Source organism: Salmo salar, chromosome ssa09 (genome assembly GCF_905237065.1).
Source record: "Salmo salar chromosome ssa09, Ssal_v3.1, whole genome shotgun sequence".
In the NCBI taxonomy this organism is placed as follows: Eukaryota; Metazoa; Chordata; class Actinopteri; order Salmoniformes; family Salmonidae; genus Salmo; species Salmo salar.
The window spans coordinates 31,993,242-32,014,440 of NC_059450.1; the positions used below are offsets into that span (position 1 = coordinate 31,993,242).

General features: G+C 43.5%; 1 protein-coding gene across 11 annotated transcripts in view; it reads right to left on the reverse strand.

Moving 5' to 3' along the window:
• Window positions 1–8,845, reverse strand: part of LOC100380626 (E3 ubiquitin-protein ligase HECTD1) — a 43,620-nt gene extending 34,775 nt beyond the window's left edge. For all 11 annotated transcript variants that reach the window (XM_045723595.1, XM_045723594.1, XM_014211181.2 and 8 more), the window contains exons 1-3: window positions 8,556–8,845; window positions 5,555–5,836; window positions 5,067–5,301 (exon numbers count right to left, since the gene is read on the reverse strand). In XM_045723595.1, the coding sequence (XP_045579551.1) occupies window positions 5,067–5,301; window positions 5,555–5,694 (375 nt within the window). In that variant the 5' untranslated portion in view covers window positions 5,695–5,836; window positions 8,556–8,845. The remainder of the gene's footprint in view (window positions 1–5,066; window positions 5,302–5,554; window positions 5,837–8,555) is intronic.
• Between the last annotated feature and the right edge of the window lie 12,354 nt (window positions 8,846–21,199).

Genomic DNA, 21,199 nt, shown 5'->3' on the forward strand with positions numbered 1-21,199 from the left:
GACCTAATTTGAATAAACTCCTCATACGCATCTTGTGATTTGAATAAAAGGTTCCAGGTAAAGAAAGAGAACATTCTCTTGCAGGGCGTAACATTTTATTTTTCTTCCACCAGCCACTGTGGCAGGTAGATGAAAAAAAAAAAAATCTACCAGCCAAAATATTTTTTGTTGTTGCCATAATTACATAAAAATACTAAAAAAATTTTTTTAAAAGGACCATGTTTTGTAATGTTTCTAAAACAATAAATGTATAAGTAATGTGGTATATTGCTAAATTTAAATTTCATATTTTCTTTTAACCAAAATATCACATTTGACAACATTTTCAGCTTCCCCTTTAAGAGTAGGAGATTACCGTGGTAACGGGGCCACTGGAGTCAAGTCAAGTGTGTCTGTTCGTGTGTGAGATTTGGAATGTAGTAGACAGCAGCTGCAGTCCAAATTAAAAGTAGACAGCCCTCGGCCCTAAACCCTCAATCCTTGAATGACGTATTACATCGTCACATCCGAGTGTACCTTAAAATGTCCCTTGCCCAAGCGAGGGAGAGTGATGATCGGAGAGGCAACGTTCATGGTGGAAGTCTTGAAATTGAGGTAAAAAAAAAAAAAAAACTATCTAAAGCTATTATTGTGCCTAGCAAGCTAACGTAGCTAGTTAGCACTCCTGTCAGCTAGCTAGCTAGCTAGCTAGCTAGCTAGCTAGCTAGCTCCAGTTACTTATAGCTGGCTAGCTAGTTTTATAGTATGGTCATTTATTCCATTAATTTCAGAATTCCCAAAAATCTGTTTATAAAGCTAACAACGTTTTATAGGCTCCTCACTATGAGACTATGCCAACACTAAAATCAATGTGATCTATACATATTTTTTTTTGCAAGCCAGCATCATAATTTTATCTCACAGGCCCGAAAATCCAGCCATGTTGATTAAATGACACCGCGCCACCGGAGTTTGACACGTGACTACAGTTTGCATTGAATTGTGGTTCATGAGTAAATTAGACCAACATTGATGCCTGTGCCTCCAAAAAAATGATCTATCAGCACTTCACTCACAGTGCTCAAAACTGCACGAGGTGGGATGTAGTATTCGTATTTCTTGGTGCGATTAGCAACTATGAAACAAAACAGAAATACTTTGAAAACAGCTACTTCAGCATTTTTATGCTAGAAATCGCAACGCGCACATATTTGACTTGTGACAATGTTTTATTCACAAATGTAATGTAATGCTCGCACTGTAGAGCCCTGAAAATTGACCACCCGCCAACGTGACTGGTGAAGTAGACATTCTTACCAGAGGTCCATAAACATCAACGCCACAAACATCAACGCCTTTCTTAAAATCAATACACAAGTAAACATTTTTAAACCTACATATTTAGTTAAAATTGCCCGCTAACATTAATTTCTTTTAACTAGGGAAATTGTGTCACTTCTCTTGCGTTCTGTGCAACAGAGTCAGGGTATATGCAGCAGTTTGGGCCGGCCTGGCTCGTTGCGAACTGTGTGAAGACCATTTCTTCCTAACAAACACAGCCAACTTCGCCAAACGGGGGATGATTTAACAAAAGCGCAATTGCGAAAAAAGCACAATTGTTGCACAAATGTACCTAACCATAAACATGAATGCCTTTCTTAAAATCCATACACAGAAGTACATTTTTTTAAACCTGCATATTTAGTTAAAACAAATCCAGGTTAGCAGGCATTATTAAACTAGGGAAATTGTGTCACTTCTCTTGCGTTCATTGCACGCAGAGTCAGGGTATATGCAACAGTTTGGGCTGCCTGGCTCGTTGCGAACTAATTTGCCCGAATTTTACGTAATTATGACATAACATTGAAGGTTGTGCAATGTAACAGCAATATTTAGACTTATGGATGCCACCCGTTAGATAAAATACGGATCGGTTCCGTATTTCACTGAAAGAATAAACTTTTTGTTTTCGAAATGATAGTTTCCGGATTTAACCATATTAAACCTGTTAGGGCTAGGGGGCAGCATTTGCACGTCTGGATAAATTTTTTTTACCCGATTTAATCTGGTTACTAATCCTACCCAGTAACTAGAATATGCATATACTTATTATATATGGATAGAAAACACTCAAAAGTTTCTAAAACTGTTTGAATGGTGTCTGTGAGTATAACAGAATTCATTTGGCAGGCAAAACCCTGAGACATTTTCTGACAGGAAGTGGATACCTGATGTGTTGTATTGACTTTAAACCTATCCCATTGAAAAACACAGGGGCTGAGGAATATTTTGGCACTTCCTATTGCTTCCACTAGATGTCACCAGCCTTTAAAAAGTGTTTTGAGTCTTCTGGAGGGAGATCTGACCGAACAAGAGCCATGGAACGATGATGTCCCATTAGACACCTGGTGCGCGAGTTCATGTTGGGTACCCTCGTTCCAATACGTTATAAAAGAGTATGCATTCGTCCACCTTGAATATTATTCATGTTCTGGTTAAAAAGGCCCTAATGATTTATGCTATACAACGTTTGACATGTTTGAACGAACGGAAATATATTTTTTCCCCTCGTTCATGACGAGAAGTCCGGCTGGCTTAGATCATGTGCTAACAAGACGGAGATTTTTGGACATAAATGATGAGCTTTTTTGAACAAAACTACATTCGTTATGGACCTGTGATACCTGGAAGTGACATCTGATGAAGAGAATCAAAGGTAATGGATTATTTACATAGTATTTTCGATTTTAGATCTCCCCAACATGACGTCTAGTCTGTATCGCAACGCGTATTTTTCTGGGCGCAGTGCTCAGATTATTGCAAAGTGTGATTTCCCAGTAAGGTTATTTTTAAATCTGGCAAGTTGATTGCGTTCAAGAGATGTAAATCTATAATTCTTTAAATGACAATATAATATTTTACCAATGTTTTCTAATTTTAATTATTTAATTTGTGACGCTGACTTGACTGCCGGTTATTGGAGGGAAACGATTTCCTCAACATCAATGCCATAGTAAAACGCTGTTTTTGGATATAAATATGAACTTGATAGAACTAAAAATGCATGCATTGTCTAACATAATGTCCTAGGAGTGTCATCTGATGGAGATTGTAAAAGGTTAGTGCATCATTTTAGCTGGTTTTATGGTTTTGGTGACCCTGTCTTTGACTTGACAAAACATTACACACAACTCTTGTGAATGTACTGTCCTAACATACTCTAAATTTATGCTTTCGCCGTAAAACCTTTTTGAAATCGTAAAACGTGGTTAGATTAAGGAGATGTTTATCTTTCAAATGGTGTAAAATAGTTGTATTTTTGAAAAATTTGAATTTTGACATTTATTTGGATTCAAATTTGCCGCTCTTGAAATGCACCTGCTGTTGATGGAGTGCACCACGGGTGGCACGCTAGCGTCCCACCTAGCCCATAGAGGTTAATGACCTAAGGCTCGTATTTCTGTGTGTTTATTATATTATAATTAAGTCTATGATTTGATATTTGATAGAGCAGTCTGACTGAGCGGTGGTAGGCAGCAGCAGGCTCGTAAGCATTCATTCAAACAGCACTTTACTGCGTTTGCCAGCAGCTCTTTGCAATGCTTCAAGCACTGCGCTGTTTATGACTTCAAGCCTATCAACTCCCGAGATTAGGTTGGCAATACTAAAGTACCTATTAGAACATCCAATAGTCAAAGGTATATGAAATACAAATGGTATAGAGAGAAATAGTCCCATAATTCCTATAATAACTACAACCTAAAACTTCTTACCTGGGAATATTAATGACTCATGTTAAAAGGAACCACCAGCTTTCATATGTTCTCATTTTCTGAGCAAGGAACTTAAACGTTAGCTTTTTTACATGGCACATATTGCACTTTTTACCTTCCTCTCCAACACTTTGTTTTTGCATTATTTAAACCAAATTGAACATGTTTCATTATTTACTTGAGACTACCGTAATTTCCGTAATTTCCGGACTATTAAGCGCACCTGAATTTAAGCCGCACCCACTGAATTCAAAATTATATATTATTTTGAACATAAATAAGCCGCAGGTGCCTACCAGTACATTGAAACAAATGAACTTTACACAGGCTTTAACGAAACACGGCTTGTAACAAAAAATGAGCAGTAAGCTTTAGGTAGTTGTCTTTTTGCACTGAGTCAATTCCTCGCGCTGCTGTTTCCAACGTCTTATCATCGACTCATTAAGACCAAGCTCCTGTGCAGCAGCTCTATTTCCTTTTCCAACAGCCAGATCAATCGCCTTCAACTTGAAAGCTGCATCATATGCATTTCACCGTGTATTTGCCATGATGAGGGTGACAAAATGACTACCGTAATCAGAATGATGGGAAGTTTGAGAGCGCTCGATTTAATCTAAACAGTAAACAAAAAAGTTTTTGACCTTAACCCGTTCGGCAATTTCATTGGTCTAATGAAAGCTTCATGCCGCCAAAAAACTGAGCACGTCAGAAGAATGTGTTTTTTTGGAAGAAAAAAAATTTGAAAGCAGGAAAAATCCATATACTAGCCGCGTCATTGTTTAAGCCGCGAGGTTCAAAGCGTGGGAAAAAAGTTGCGGCTTATAGTCCGGAATTTACGGTAAATTGATTTTATTGATGTATTATATTATGTTAAAATAAAAAAGTGTTCATTCAGTATTGTTGTAATTATCATATACATACATACATACATACATACATATATAAAATAATTTTAAAAAATGTTTAAATACAACATTTTTTTTTTTTTTAAATAATAAAAAAAATAACAAAAAATAAAATAAACGGCTGATTAATCGGTTTCGGCTTTTTTTGGTCCTCCAATAAATCGGTATCGGCGGCGAAAAATCATAATCGGCCGACCTCTAATTCTTACCCACCAATACCTAAATCGACCCGCATTTGGCAGGTGTTCATTTTATGCCCTGAAGCAAACAGTCCATCACAGAAAAATAAAAAAAGCGAAGGAATTGTTTTTATAAAGTACAACAAAAACGAATTCCCCACACTGGTGTAATGCTCCCACAGTGTTTAATAGGATAATGTTTCAAGCTCAAATTCTAAATAAAAGCGTACCTTGACACACTGCTCGGCCAGGTCTCTGCTGGTCCTGTTGTTGAGCTCCACCACCACTAGGCGGTTACACAGAGCCTTGATGGCCCCGTCCACGCCCACGATCCTGCGGGTGCACTCAGCCGACACATCCAGGTAGTATGTGATGGCGCGGGCCGTCACCTCCAGCACGTTGTCCGGGGCGCTTTCATCCAAGAAAATCTTACACAGGGCGGGGAGGAAGGTGCGTGGGGGACACCTGGGGGACAGAGGAGGGCATATATAACCTTTATTTATACAGGTTATTCTCAATGAGATAAAATCTATTTTGCAAGAGAGGACTAGCTATATAAACATAAGCATCCACGAACGACTCACCAGTAACCACATAAAAAGGCTTGTGCCGTCATTATAGGCAGTTTGTATAAGCGCGACATTGTCCTCTCAACAGTATGACGAATGCTTGAGATGTTTGTGAGATAGACAGTTGACAGTGTGTGTTGGTGACTCACGTCTCGAAGCAGCGGTCCACGTTGTCAGACATGAGCAATAACATGCAGAGCTGCTCCAGGGCGATCAGCTGCATGTCCCTCTCATCTCCCTGGCCCATCTGGAGCCACTCCAGCAAGGTGTCTGGGTCCACGTCCGCCATGATTACCCCCCTGCTACAGCTCCCTAACTGGCACCTAGCCCAATCACTGCTGTGGGCTGAGCTGGGGACTCATCCGCCGGATGGAGAAAACACACAGGTCCAATCACTGCTCCCTCCTGTGTGTCATGTAGTCTTCCTTCACCTGGGGTGGAGAGAGAAAGAGAGAGAGGATTGGGGGGGGGGAGGTAGAGAGGATGGGGGGGGAGAGAGGTAGAGAGGATGGGGGGGGAGGATGGGGGGGAGAGAGGAAGGGGGAGAGGGAGAGAGGAAGGGGGGAGAGGGAGAGAGGATGGGGAGAGAGGTAGAAAGAGCGGGGAGAGGGAGAGAGGATGGGGAGAGAGGTAGAAAGAGCGGGGAGAGGTAGAGAGGATGGGGGAGAGGATGGAGGGAGAGAGGTAGAAAGGATGGAGGGGAGAGGTAGAAAGGATGGAGGGGAGAGGTAGAAAGGATGGAGGGGAGAGGTAGAAAGGATGGAGGGGAGAGGTAGAAAGGATGGAGGGAGAGGTAGAGGATGGGGAGAGGTAGAGGAGAGAGGTAGAGGATGGGGGAGAGGTAGAGGAGAGAGGTAGAGGAGGGGGAGAGGAGAGAGGTAGAGGAGAGAGGTAGAGGAGGGGGGGAGAGGAGGGGGGGAGAGAGGTAGAGGAGGGGGGGAGAGAGGTAGAGGAGGGGGGGAGAGAGGTAGAGGAGGGGGGGAGAGAGGTAGAGGAGGGGGGGAGAGAGAGGTAGAGAGCGAAAGCTGGCGTTTAGTTTAATCATGACTGGCTCATCTTGCAGTTGCCAATGGGATTACGTTGGGCAAATCAGAGCAACAAAGGTTTGTAGCTAGTTCACGTGACATCTGAAACATGGTATTTGCTATAAAGAACCAAGAAACAGTAACTTTTCCTCTCAGGAAAATAAGTGAGGCCCAAAACCTGTTCTCTGGGTACTGTATGTAACAATAATAATACAAAAATGGGACTTCAAGGACCCAAAGTCACTTTACAACATAAAAATCAAGAATAAAATAAATCAATCAATCAGGAGTCAAAATAAACATCAGACTAAACAAAAACATGAATAAAAATAGGGTTGGGCTCAAAAATGGGAAAGAGTGTGATGTATCAGTGTATGGGGAGGGTAGGGTTGGGATACGAACCGGGTTTAGGGTAAGGGGAGGGTTGGGATACGAACCCGGTTTAGGGTAAGGGGCGGGATTGCGGTTGGGATACAAACCCGGTTTAGGGTAAGGGGTAGGTACTGCTCGGTATGGTGAAGAGAGGAGTGTCTTTGTAGTGTATTTCTTTGCTTGTATGTGGGTGGGGGGCACTTTAGGAGGGACTGAAAGATAGTGATGGACTCAAGAGTTACAAATGGCTGGAGGGAGGGAGTTTCAGAGCCTAGGAGCAAGGCAAGATGGTGAAGGGCTTTGTAGGTCAGAAGGAGGATCTTATCAATGCATTGGGAGACAGGGAGCTATTGGAGTCCACAGAGGACAGGGGTGAAGTGCTGCCAGGATTTAGTGTGGGTCAGGAGTCAGGCTGCAGACTGGAGGTATCATCTCCACACAATACTGAGTTAAACTATTTTCAGTTGGGGGTTGGACTATGTTCATTAGGACTTGAAACAGTAAAACAGTGTCCTTTGTTAGAGCCTGGATGGCTATAGGATAAGATGCTTGGGGTAGATCCTCTTATCAACAGATTAATCACAAATTGCCAGAGTACATTTGCAGTTTCTACTACTGGCAACTACTGACTCCCACCGAATTGTCTCCCAGAAGTTTCTAGTACTTGTGTAGGAATTAGTTCCATTTCTTTTGAGCCACCAACTGAATGTCCAGAAAGCATAGCCCAGTACTAGGTAACTTATCTTACATCTACAGTCTAACTGACAATAGAGACACTAATAATGTGCAGACAGCCCATCTCCTTACTTTTGTCATTATCATTATTCAAGTACCTAGCTAATGTCACAAAAACAAGTCACAAATCCATTATTGTTAGTAACACCAGAAAGTACAGCAAACATATTCAAGTAAACAGGTCTTTATATAGACCTAACTAACTAGCTACAGTAGCTACTTAATTACATCATGACTTGGTTCGCTTTTACTGCAGAGAAGTTTAGCAAACGTAATTTACTGACATTACAGTTGTTGTGAAATAACTGCTAGTTAACGTTAAGTGGCAGCATAACAATTTTACAAAACAAGTTATACTGCATAGTTAGCTAGCGTAAACAACCTAACGTTTGCTATAAGGCTTGGCTACACTTAGCTAGGTACTGGCTAACTAGCCCAGTTCTATCAACATAACGTTAGCCATCTGTCCACGAAGACAAATAACGTATTACCTGCTGTAGTTAGCTTACTGTTAGATGACTAACGTTAAACTATATTTAGCTAAACGAACGTTAGCATTTAACCGGTTATTTGTTAGCTAATACAAGTCAATTAATTCAATAACTACTACTTCATGATCAACGACATAATATTTCAAACACAGCAGACTGTATAGGAGGACGCCAACATTTGCGTGCTATTTTGGTTTATCTGTACATCACTAGACAGCTAAATTAACGTTAGCGTACCTAGCTCATCCTACCGAGTCAGATTATTAACAGTAGTTAGTAGCCTAAAATCAAACAATGAAACTGCTCCAATAATTACCAACATGTATATTTTGAGGGTTGAATAATACAGAAGAGTTCAAAACATGTTTGTAATACAATGTTATAATGCATGGCCTGACCATCAACACGAAATCCGCGAGGATTCAGTTCCAAGAGAGCCCAAGGCCGCAACACTTCTGTCAGTCATAACACGTAGGAAAAACTAGGTTGCTCGTTTTACAACACAAATATAGTAGATACACACTCACCGTCTTTCAGATGACGAAAAATAAAATGACGGTCGATTAAATACAATAGTGCGTAAAGGTACAATCCAACCTAAGGGGAATAAAATACTTAATTCCCAGTTATTTTTACCGAGCCATAAAGGTCAAAGTGGACAGTAATGCAATACATAAATTCAGGCGAAATGGAGAGCGGTCGAGGTAACCGAGTTGGCTCTCCGTCGTATGCATCACGAGGCTACGCAACGTCCTACTGTATTCTCTATTCACCGGCTGACAGCATTGCGGCTGTATGCCAGGGGGCGCTAGCTACAATACGTGGAAAAGCACAGAGACCCCATTTCAAGAATTACTTTATTTATGTAAAGGATGGACCTTCAGTTCCAGTCAAAAGTTTGGACACGCCTACTCATGTAGAATAATAGTGAAGACATCAAAACGATTAAACAACACATGGAATAATGTAGTAACCTTTGTCATCAAGGCAAAGAGTGGCTACTTTGAAGAATCTAAAATATATTTTGATTTGTTTAACACTTTTTTGCTTACTACATGATTCCATATGTGTTATTTCATAGTTTTGATGTCATCACTATTATTCTACAATGTAGAAAATAGTAACAATAAAGAAAAACCCTGGAATGTGTAGGTGTGTCCAAACTTTTGACTGGTACTGTACATACTCAATTGGTATCATTCATGAATATTGCAGTCAGTCAGACTAAATGCAGAATACATGCATACAGTATGCTATCATACCCTCACATATGTTATAGACAACGACAAATGAAGCAATAAATACAACACATTTTGGTTTTATTCACTCACTGCCATTAGAAAATAATGTGTTAATTGCACCCAATATTTCTATTTGTACAGTTTACAAAATAAATGGCCAGGCTAACATTTTACAGTATCCTCACAGGCACAAATGCAGTATGAAAGTGCTAAACAGCCTGAGCAAAGCCAAGCTGAAGCAGGACAATGTCCTCCATACCAGATCTTTTTGTTGTTGTTGCATAAATTATTTGATTTGTAGTGTTAACTTTCTGAACCACCTTCCCACGATTGACTGATCCAATATTATACTGTCAATTCAATTTTAATTGCATTTGATTGAAAATCGATGCATGCATCCATTTCATAAACCACTATTCTGATGAGTGTCTCTTTGGAGCAGAACTTATTTTGACATACATTCTATCCCACTCAGCAACCCAGGATATTTATGTAGGGTAACTTAACATGAACACTGAGAGGATTACGATAGTAACAATAAAGTGATGCTGCTAACTGACTGCTGGCTATGCGGATCTCTATGCAGCCCTTTTAATGTAGTCAGTGACCATAATACAGTGCTAAGATTATGACCATTATAATGTTAACTTAATAACAAAGTTTTGATTGCTGGCTGGACAACATTAAACAGTATGATATGTGCAATGCCATTTCAAGAACATCAGTGCAGTGGTTCTATTGTTCTGTGGACACACTGCTCTGTACAGTTCAATTAGTCTTAAAAATCTAAAAAGAAAACATTTCAGTACATGGTAGTTTACATTGATTGACCTGTATTGCTATGGCAAATCAAACCTAAGTTGTGTTGGAGAATGAAGTGAACACAGATATGTATTTTTCTTCAACAGTCTACAATTATGACAGTAGTGTGTATGTGTGCTGTATTTCTTTCAGCTTTGAAAATGTCTGTATAATATATGTATAGACTGCCTCTCTACATAATATGATGACAGCCATTCAAATGATATGACAAAACAAACACTGTAGACATGCAATCATGGATGCCAAGCAAAGTTTAGATGTGAATGAAAATGCTGTGCTTAGAGGTGAACTAATGTTTCCCTCACTGATTGAACAGGGCTGTATGTATTCACTAGGAAGCAAACAGGCCGAAACGGAGAGGGACCTACCTGAATTTGTCCATAAGAAGTACTTGTTATCCTTTTTCATTTTGCTACAGTCCAAAATGTTTTGCTACAGTTTGCACTAATGAATATTCCCCACATAGGATATGACTAACCACAGACCTTTTCCCTGTGTCAACCTAGCAGCAGCATTTGAGCTCCCTGGTTAGTGATCTGTGTCCGATGATGACATTGTCTTTACTCTGTTGTCATTCCATCATAGAGGTTAAACAGTTAAAATGAACACCTATTGTACCATGAAATTAAACTATACAAAGTCATACAATTATTTTTATGGCACTTGTCCTTGATCTGTACTGGCTTTAGTGACTAATACAAATATTAATGTGGTAAGAATCCTACTATGGCCTCCCGAGTGGTGCAACGGTCTAAGGCACTGCATTGCAGTGGTGAGGCATCAATACAGACCCGGCTGTGTCGGAGCTGGCCGCGAATGGGAGATTCATGTGGCGGCACACAATTGGCCCAGCGTCGTCCAGGTTAGGAGAGGCTTTGGATGGCCTTGTCCCATCGTGCTCTAGTGACTCCTTGTGGCAGGCCGGTCGCATGCAAGCTGACTTTGGTCGTCAGCTGGACTGTGTTTCTTCCAACACATTGGTGCGGCTGGCTTCCGGTTTAAGCGAGCAGTGTGTCAAGAAGCAGTGCGGCTTGGCAGGGTTGTGTTTTGGAGGACGTATGACTCTCAACCTTCGCCTCTCAGTTGCAGCGATGGGACCAGACTGTAACTACCATTCGGATATCACGAAAAAGGGGTAAAAAGTACAAATAAATAAAAATAATCCTACTAAGATAAAGTGACGGTACGCACTAATAATGACAACATGTGGGTGTTTCTGTTTCTTGTCTGCTCATGATAACTAAGCATTCATTTCAGTAAATATAGGCTCACAGGAAATTGGTCTTGAATTGAATGCTGGGTGAGGTCTTGCTGGGTACTTGGGGCTGTGTGGCCTTGGTATTGACACTATCTTGGTTGCCCTTGACATCAGCCTCCAGCCTGGCCTTCATGTGGGGTGAGGAGGCCATCAGGGCCTTGAAGACGGACGAGTGTTGGGGGCCGATGCCTATCAGATCCTGCAGGCACGACTCATGCAGGGCGCAGGGGCAGAGGGCAGGGCGTTCTCATCCAGCAGACAAGAAATTAGACTGGGAAGGAGAATGGCCACCAACCAAAATAAGACTATGCATCATGGGACAGAAAGACAGAACAATTGGAAAGGAAATAAAAATATCAACCAATCCATATTTGACACCCATTATCCAACCTGGGAACGTATTATTGTTTTCCACTTCAGCATCTAGAAAAGCTGACGAACAATGTTGACCACTAATGACCACAGCATTTGGGAGTCTGAGGTAACTTAGTGTAACGGGTGTCGTAAGGATCAGACCAAAACGCAGCGGGATCGTGTATACTCATCTTCTTTTTAAATGTGAAGAAGGAAAAACAAACAAATCACGTATACAAAACAAACGAACGACACTAACAGTCCTATCAGGTGCTCAGACACTAAACAGGAGACAACTACCCACCAATCCCATAGAAAAAAACACCCCTCTTAAATAAGACCTTCAATTAGAAGCAACGAGGAGCAGCTGCTTCCAATTGAAGGTCAACCTCATTAACTAAACATAGACATAGAAAGACTAGAACTAACATAGAAATAAACTAACAAGAACATAGCCCAAAAACCCCGGAACACTCTAAACAAACACCCCTCTTACATAATAACATAACCCAACAAACCCCGAACCACACGTCCTGACCAAACTACAATAACAAATAACCCCTTTACTGGTCAGAACGTGACAGTACCCCCCCCCCCCCCAAAGGTGCAGACCCCGGATGCACCTTAAAAACAACAAAACAAAAACTAATCCAATTATTCTAAACATAAACAAAAAAAATAATCCCCAACTAAAGGGAGGAAAGGGAGGGTGGCCACCGTCACCGACGGTTCTTGTGCTACACCTCCCCCTCCCCAACCCACCTACTATGGAGGTGGCTCAGGCTCTGGCCTTACTCCCCAACCTAACCGGATGCACCTTAAAACAACAAAACAAAAACTAATCCAATAATTCTAAACATAAACAAAAAAAATAATCCCCAACTAAAGGGAGGAAAGGGAGGGTGGCCACCGTCACCGACGGTTCTTGTGCTACACCTCCCCCTCCCCAACCCACCAACTATGGAGGTGGCTCAGGCTCCGGCCTTACTCCCCAACCTAACCTGTCCACCCCCGCTAAATACTTATTAACTTTTACCCCTCCCGAAGTCTCTGGGCTATGGCGCATCGCTGAAGACCTCGGGCTGATGTATGTTGCTGGAGACCTCGGGCTGATGTATGTTGCTGGAGACCTCGGGCTGATGTATGTTGCTGGAGACCTCAGGCTGAAGGGCAACTCTGGCTGCGCCGATTCCGGACTGTAGGGCGACTCTCGCTGCGCCGATTCCGGACTGTGGGCCGTCTCTCTCGGCTCCGGACTGTGGGCCGTCTCTCTCGGCTCCGGACTGTGGGCCGTCTCTCTCGGCTCCGGACTGTGGGCCGTCTCTCTCGGCTCCGGACTGTGGGCCGTCTCTCTCGGCTCCGGACTGTGGGCCGTCTCTCTCGGCTCCGGACTGTGGGCCGTCTCTCTCGGCTCCTGACTGTGAGCCATCTCTCTCTCTCGGCTCCGGACTGTGGGCCGTCTCTGCTGGCTCCGGACTGTGGCCCCTCTCTGCTGGCTCCGGACTGTGGGCCGTCTCTGCTGGCTCCGGACTGTGGGCCGTCTCTGCTGGCTCCGGACTGTGGGCCGTCTCTCTACGGGGCACTGTCGCCAGAAGCTCTGGACTAGAACTAACATAGAAATAAACTAACAAGAACATAGCCCAAAAACCCCGGAACACTTTAAACAAACACCCCTCTTACATAATAACATAACCCAACAAACCCCGAACCACATAAAACAAACACCCCCTGCCACGTCCTGACCAAACTACAATAACAAATAACCCCTTTACTGGTCAGAACGTGACACTTAGCCTATTCACGGTGTGTCTCGTCTGCAGCAAATACCAGAGCCTCCATGGTCCTGACTCCATCCTGGATGGCCTGGAGCTCCTACGGGCTCTGGGGCACCCTCCTCTCCACACCCTGGAGGTGTCCCACCACACAGCCCTCCATGGTCCTGACTCCATCCTGGATGGCCTGGAGCTCCTACGGGCTCTGGGGCACCCTCCTCTCCACACCCTGGAGGTGTCCCACCACACAGCCCTCCAGGGTCCTGACTCCATCCTGGATGGCCTGGAGCTCCTCGGGGCTCTGGGGCATCCTCCTCTCCACACCCTGGAGGTGTCCCACCACACAGCCCTCCAGGGCCTGGATGAAGGGCACCACCCCCGTCTGTCTCTGGTACACTGACATCAGCAGCTGGTAACTCCTGCTGAGCACCTGAGGAAGAGTATAGAGCTGGTGTAGAGTCAGCTGTGGATAACGCCTTTACATATGCTTTACATATGAGAATCAGTGGGGAGAACCTTTTTGCATTGAACGCTTGAAGAGAATGTAATACTGAGGAACTTAGAATAGTAGAAAAGTTGACTCTTAAAATACTTTTATAGTCATCATAAGACAGTGGGTCACCAAGGAGTCCTAAAAAGCTGTCTTGTGCTTTAGTTTTGTATTACTGCTGAACTATTTAGTGCTGAGTTTCTACAGGATCTTTAGAATCCAGGATGGCTTGAAACTTGTCTATGCAGCATGTCTGCAGTGGCTGGGCTGTGGTGACCTCAGAACTGGCAGACAGCAGGAAGATGGTGAGAGCTGTCAACAGACTGATCTCAGCCACCGCAAGGTTGGGCTTATCTGTTAACAGAGAAAGGGACACAAAGATAATAATTCATCCAGTTAGAATCTGACTGAACTTAATACAATTTATAATGGAATTGTGCATTCTGAACCGTATTTTGACTTGTAAAACCCAAGACCAAACTTGGAATGCAATTAAGGAACTTAAAATGGGATTGCGCACGTGTAGACTTTCAAACCAAAGGCCATGACATTTGATGTAGGCTGGTTTGTTTGATCAAGTTTTCCTTGTGATGTGGCCTCCCATGTCGTAACTGACTGCGTGTGTGTGTGTGGTGGGGGGGGGTGATTGGTTGTGTGTGTGGTTGTGTGTGTGTGTGCGTGCGTGATTCTGTTTTCTATGTGACGTGCCGTCCCATTCCGCTTCGTCCCTGACTCCGTACCTGAGTCCCAGAAGTCCAGCAGGGTGTTGAGGGCACAGTGCAGCATGTGGGCCCAGGCTCCGCAGCTCTTCTCTGACCGACTCATAGGGGAGGAGGCACCACCTGGCCCAGAGCCCCACCACCACAGGGCTGCTGGACTAACTCCCTCAGCACCCCCATCAACAGATATAGAACTGTAGGCAGGATGGATTCACTACCTCTGAGGGGAGAAGAGAGAGGGTTTAACTATTAACCACAGGTTAACCACAGCACCATAGAAAAGACACGAGAGAGGTGAGGAGGAGAATGTTTAATCAGCCTATCATCTGAGTGATCATTCTTTAAAACAAGATAAAGTTGTTTTTAAAGGGCTTTAACACATTCATTTGCAAATGAGTATTTGTCCATTTGTGAGTCATGTATTGACCATTACTGATCAAATAATCAATCATTCTCCATGAATCAATCTAACGATTAATCATGGTGTTGACCTACTATATGTGCTGTTTACTTCCTGACTTGGTTGAGTTTAGATGGAATTAATTAACCACAGTCCTGGTTAGTATAGCAACCAGGCCCAGCTTGGCTTACCCTCATTGGCCATTGAAGGCCAAAATGTCAATCTTTTAAACTTAAAAATCTTTTAAACCATAAAAAATAAAAATTTTCTTTACGGTGATAGAGCGTTGCGCCTTTTCCTGTCCAATGAGGTCAGACAGGATGGCCAGAGCAGCCGCTACCAGTATGCAATCACTGTCACAGACTCCAGGCTGGTCCTCCCTGGCCCCCACAGGGGCTGCCGGCCAGCTTGGCGCTGAGCTAGGGAAGTTTACGCACCAGCACAGACAGGCACAGCTCCAGGGCCCCGAATCAGGCCGTCTGTGTCTTGGCCCTCCCCAAACCATCTCCTTCTCTGCTGCCCCGTCATCCACTGGGAGAAAGCGACACGTTTCAACAAAATACAATGTCCTACCTTGCAGCGGTAGAATACATGTGCTAAAGATGGTAACGCTCCCCATCATCCACTGTTGCTCCCTATCATTGCTGTTTCTTCATTGATCGATCAAACAAGCAAGGCAGGTCTTCCTGTTCCACACTCTCCCTCATTGGATGATATTCATAGAAAGCTGCCCTTCAGTCAGTGTGACTCCAAACAGAAAGACCATACACAACACAGGCAGTTAGTAGAGAAGCCGTGGGCATGCCCATTTCTTCTCACCCAGGATGAGGTGGAGTCGGTCGGAGCTGATGTCCTCAGGGGACTTGACGAAGGCCAGGGAGGTGGACTGGCCCATGGAGAACGGGGGTGACGGGCCGTGACAGGTTGGCAGGGCCGTCGTCCACCATGATGAAGTCAGTGCTGTTGAGCCACAGGGCCGTGGCCTGGAAGATAGGAGCCCAGGAACTGCAGTAGTGGGGTCTGGCCTGCTCCACTGTCTCTGCTGTGCAGAACGTCCCTCCTGACAAACACACACAAAATGGTTAAACCAATGCAATATCCCATCCCAACTACAGGCACACATCGATTAATAACTCAGAGCATCTACCGACATGAACTACTCTCTACCCACATTAACTGCCATCTACCCACATTAACTGCCATCTACCCAGTGACACAGACAACCCCACCAGGCCCAGAACATGACCTGTAGCATGTAGTGCTGTAGTAGTGTCCTGCTAGTGTCCTCACCTGTAGCGCTGTAGTAATGTCCTGCTAGTGTCCTCACCTGTAGCACTGTAGTAATGTCCTGCTAGTGTCCTCACCTGTAGCACTGTAGTAATGTCCTGCTAGTGTCCTCACCTGTAGCGCTGTAGTAATGTCCTGCTAGTGTCCTCACCTGTAGCGCTGTAGTAATGTCCTGCTAGTGTCCTCACCTGTAGCACTGTAGTAATGTCCTGCTAGTGTCCTCACCTGTAGTGCTGTAGTCATGTCCTGCTAGTGTCCTCACCTGTAGTGCTGTAGTCATGTCCTGCTAGTGTCCTCGCCTGTAGTGCTGTAGTCATGTCCTGCTTGTGTCCTCACCTGTAGTGCTGTAGTCATGTCCTGCTAGTGTCCTCGCCTGTTGTAGTCATGTCCTGCTAGTGTCCTCACCTGTAGTGCTGTAGTCATGTCCTGCTAGTGTCCTCACCTGTAGTGCTGTAGTCATGTCCTGCTAGTGCTGTAGTCATGTCCTGCTAGTGTCCTCACCTGTAGTGCTGTAGTCATGTCCTGCTAGTGTCCTCACCTGTAGTGCTGTAGTCATGTCCTGCTAGTGTCCTCACCTGTAGTGCTGTAGTCATGTCCTGCTACTGTCCTCACCTGTAGTGCTGTAGTCATGTCCTGCTAGTGCTGTAGTCATGTCCTGCTAGTGCTGTAGTCATGTCCTGCTAGTGCTGTAGTCATGTCCTGCTAGTGCTGTAGTCATGTCCTGCTAGTGCTGTAGTCATGTCCTGCTAGTGTCCTCACCTGTAACAGGGAGCTGTGCTGAGTGGTCCTGGGGAAGGGTGAGGAGAGTGTAGTCCTGCAGGGCATCCAGACACAGATGGCTCAGAGTAGCCAGGTCAGTCTGGACTAGCTTCAGCAGCCCTGCTCCTCCAGCACCCCCACAGCCCTCCTCTAGCAGGGGGGAACCAGCCCGCTCCCCCTGCCTTTCTGGGCCTGGGATGGGGTTCTCCCTCTGTCTGCTGCTCCTCCAGCACCCCCACAGCCCTCCTCTAGCAGGGGGAACCAGCCCGCTCCCCCTGCCTTTCTGGGCCTGGGATGGGGTTCTCCCTCTGTCTGCTGCTCCTCCAGCACCCCCACAGCCCTCCTCTAGCAGGGGGAACCAGCCCGCTCCCCCTGCCTCTCTGGGCCTGGGATGGGGTTCTCCCTCTGTCTGCTGCTCCTCCAGCACCCCCACAGCCCTCCTCTAGCAGGGGGAACCAGCCCGCTCCCCCTGCCTCTCTGGGCCTGGGATGGGGTTCTCCCTCTGTCTGCTGCTGCTCTGTACCACCACAATGTACACATAGGAGAAGAGCCAGAAAACACAGTGAAGAGGCAGACAACACAAAACGGCAATACAGTCAGGGTTAGTATTTTTGCATTTTAGTCATTTAGCAGACCCTCTTATCCAGAGCGACTTACAGAGCGACTTAAGTGCATGCATCTTCATTTTGACTCAATTAAGTAGTTGTCAACAAAGTCAGAGCTAGTATGGGGGGAAAAAGTCAAGTGCGAGTGTTAAGTGCGAGTGCTTTTTTGGCAGTGGGGAGGTCAGGGTGAGGAGGAGGTGCGAGCTGGGAGTGCTGCTGTGAGATTATTTAAGATACTCGTTGAAGAGGTAGGGTTTCAGATGTTTTTGGACGATGGGCATGGACTCTGCTGTCCTAGCTTCAGGGGGAATCTTATTCCACCATTGGGGTGCCATTCTCTCTGTGTTTTAAAGTGATAGTAGCACATGGAGAGTCTCATAAAAAAGGAGTGATTAGCACTTTGGTTGAAACATAACAATTCATAGCATAGAAGAAGTGAACTAAGATCACATTTCATTACAGGACCAAGTCTATCCATCTTAACAGTGTGACTACTCCTCTGTTCAAAACCCCAGTTGAAACACTATCATGGATAATTAATAAATGTTCAGCTCAACTTATAGCTGGAACGGATACAAAATAATAATTGCTGTGAGCAGCTAGCGAAACCAAAATATCAGGGATATTTCAGCAAGCAATTACTTTCAAAGTTTGTGTGTCAACAACTGAATCCCAAATGATTTTGCCTGCTAACTGGATGATGCTGTTAATCATCCTGTCATATCAAACAAACAGAAGCCCCTTTAGAAGAGAAGGGAGGAGTATTAGCCTGGTTCTAGATCAGTTCTTGCGGTCTTGCCAACCCCTATAATCACTGTCAGGTCATTGTCAACAAGTTGGCAAGACGGCGCCAACAGATCTGGGACCAAGCTAGAGGAGTGTGGGAAAGATCTGACAGCTGAGGTACTGGGAAGGATAGTTGTACTTGCATCAGTGACCACATGATATGTTGTTTGTTGTTTAAGACCAGTGTCATCAATCAATCTTTACTACTTATGGTCATTTGGTCATGGTCATCATTTTTCAGAACTCACTACTCTGATAAATAGAGCAAAAAGCAGTTGACAGAGACAAGTGACTGTTTTCGCCCCTTGACCTACACTAGTGATCTGAATAGCCATCCATTGTGAAGAGAGGACTTTGAGAAACGAGCCACTGACGCAAAACAACTCCTTGGCACTACCCCTGGTAGAGGGCTGTCAGGAAGGAAGGAAGGGAGGGAGGGAGGGAGGAACAACTCCCAAGTGGCGCAGCGGTCAAAGGCACTGCATCTCAGTACAAGAGGCGTCACTGCAGTCCCTGGTTCGAATCCAGGCTGTATCACATCCGGCCGTGATTGGGAGTCCCATAGGGCGGCGCACAATTGGCCCAGCGTCGTCCGGGTTTGGCCGGGGTAGGCCGTCATTGTAAATAAGAATTTGTTCTTAACTGACTTGCCTAGTTAAATAAAGATTACATTTAAAAAAAGAAAAAAGAAGGAAAGAGGGATGGCATCAGTTCATGCTCGCTGTGGATGCCTGATTGGGTTAGTTCAAACTCACAGAAGATAAACTAAAAGGACAACCAATGTGAAAATCAACAGGGGGACAAAGAAAACTCTAAGAAAGTAGGCTCAACAAATACTTCCACTGACTTGCTTTGACTATAGCGTCTGTGAACGAACGGGTCCGTTCAGATGGTCGCCACAGGGGTTCAAATATCTAGGAATCCCAGCTGATAATGACTTAAGAAATTTGTACAAGCTTAACTACTCTGCCTTGGTTCAGAAGGTGGTGGATGACTTGAATAGATGGAGATATCTCCCTCTCACATTATTTGGGAGAATTAGCTGTATTAAGATGAACGTTCTGCCTAAAATGATGTACCTATTTCAATATTTACCCATATCCCTACTCGAGAGTTTCTTTAAGTCCTTTAACAAGACCATAAAACTATTTGTATGGAACCGTAAAACCCCAAGGGTGAGCCTGGACAAATTAACGTGGGATTATAGTCTAGGTCTCCGCTACCAAATTTCAAGATGTATTACTGGCCAGCGCAAATGAGACTAATTTCATTCCTGTTTGAAACTGAACCAGCCCCTTCTTGGACTCAGATGGAAATGTTTGCTCTTAATGAAGAGGTTGGGAGTAACATTATCTACAAGTGGAACCCCAAGACCATATCAACAAAAACAAGCAATCCCGGTACCATCAACTTAGTAAGATCTTGGTATGAAATTCGTAAGTTATTTTGTCTGAAACAAGACTTGTCACCCAAAACACCCTTGTGGCAAAACAGACTCCTGCCAATAATCTTGGATAGCAACATTTTTCAACATTGGCATGAGAAGGGAATAACACATTTAGAACATTCTTATATAGATGGGTTACTTATGTCATTTAGAACATTGTTATATAGATGGGGTACTTATGTCATTTAGAACATTGTTATATAGATGGAGTGCTTATGTCATTTAGAACATTGTATTATAGATGGGTTACTTATGTCATTTAGAACATTGTTATATAGATGGGGTACTTATGTCATTTAGAACATTGTTATATAGATGGAGTGCTTATGTCATTTAGAACATTGTTATATAGATGGAGTGCTTATGTCATTTAGAACATTGTTATATAGATGGGGTACTTATGTCATTTAGAACATTGTTATATAGATGGGGTGCTTATGTAATTTAGAACATTGTATTATAGATGGGGTACTTATGTCATTTAGAACATTGTTATATAGATGGGGTACTTATGTCATTTAGAACATTGTATTATAGATGGGGTACTTATGTCATTTAGAACATTGTTATATAGATGGAGTGCTTATGTCATTTAGAACATTGTTATATAGATGGGGTACTTATGTCATTTAGAACATTGTTATATAGATGGGGTACTTATGTCATTTAGAACATTGTTATATAGATGGGGTACTTATGTCATTTAGAACGTTGCTATATAGATGGAGTGCTTATGTAATTTAGAACATTATATTATAGATGGGGTACTTATGTCATTTAGAACATTGTTATATAGATGGAGTACTTATGTAATTTAGAACATTGTATTATAGATGGGTTACTTATGTCATTTAGAACATTGTTATATAGATGGGGTACTTATGTCATTTAGAACATTGTTATATAGATGGGGTACTTATGTCATTTAGAACGTTGCTATATAGATGGAGTGCTTATGTAATTTAGAACATTATATTATAGATGGGGTACTTATGTCATTTAGAACATTGTATTATAGATGGAGTGCTTATGTCATTTAGAACATTGTTATATAGATGGAGTGCTTATGTAATTTAGAACATTGTATTATAGATGGTTTAGTTATGTCATTTAGAACATTGTTATATAGATGGGGTACTTATGTCATTTAGAACATTGTTATATAGATGGGGTACTTATGTCATTTAGAACATTGCTATATAGATGGAGTGCTTATGTCATTTAGAACATT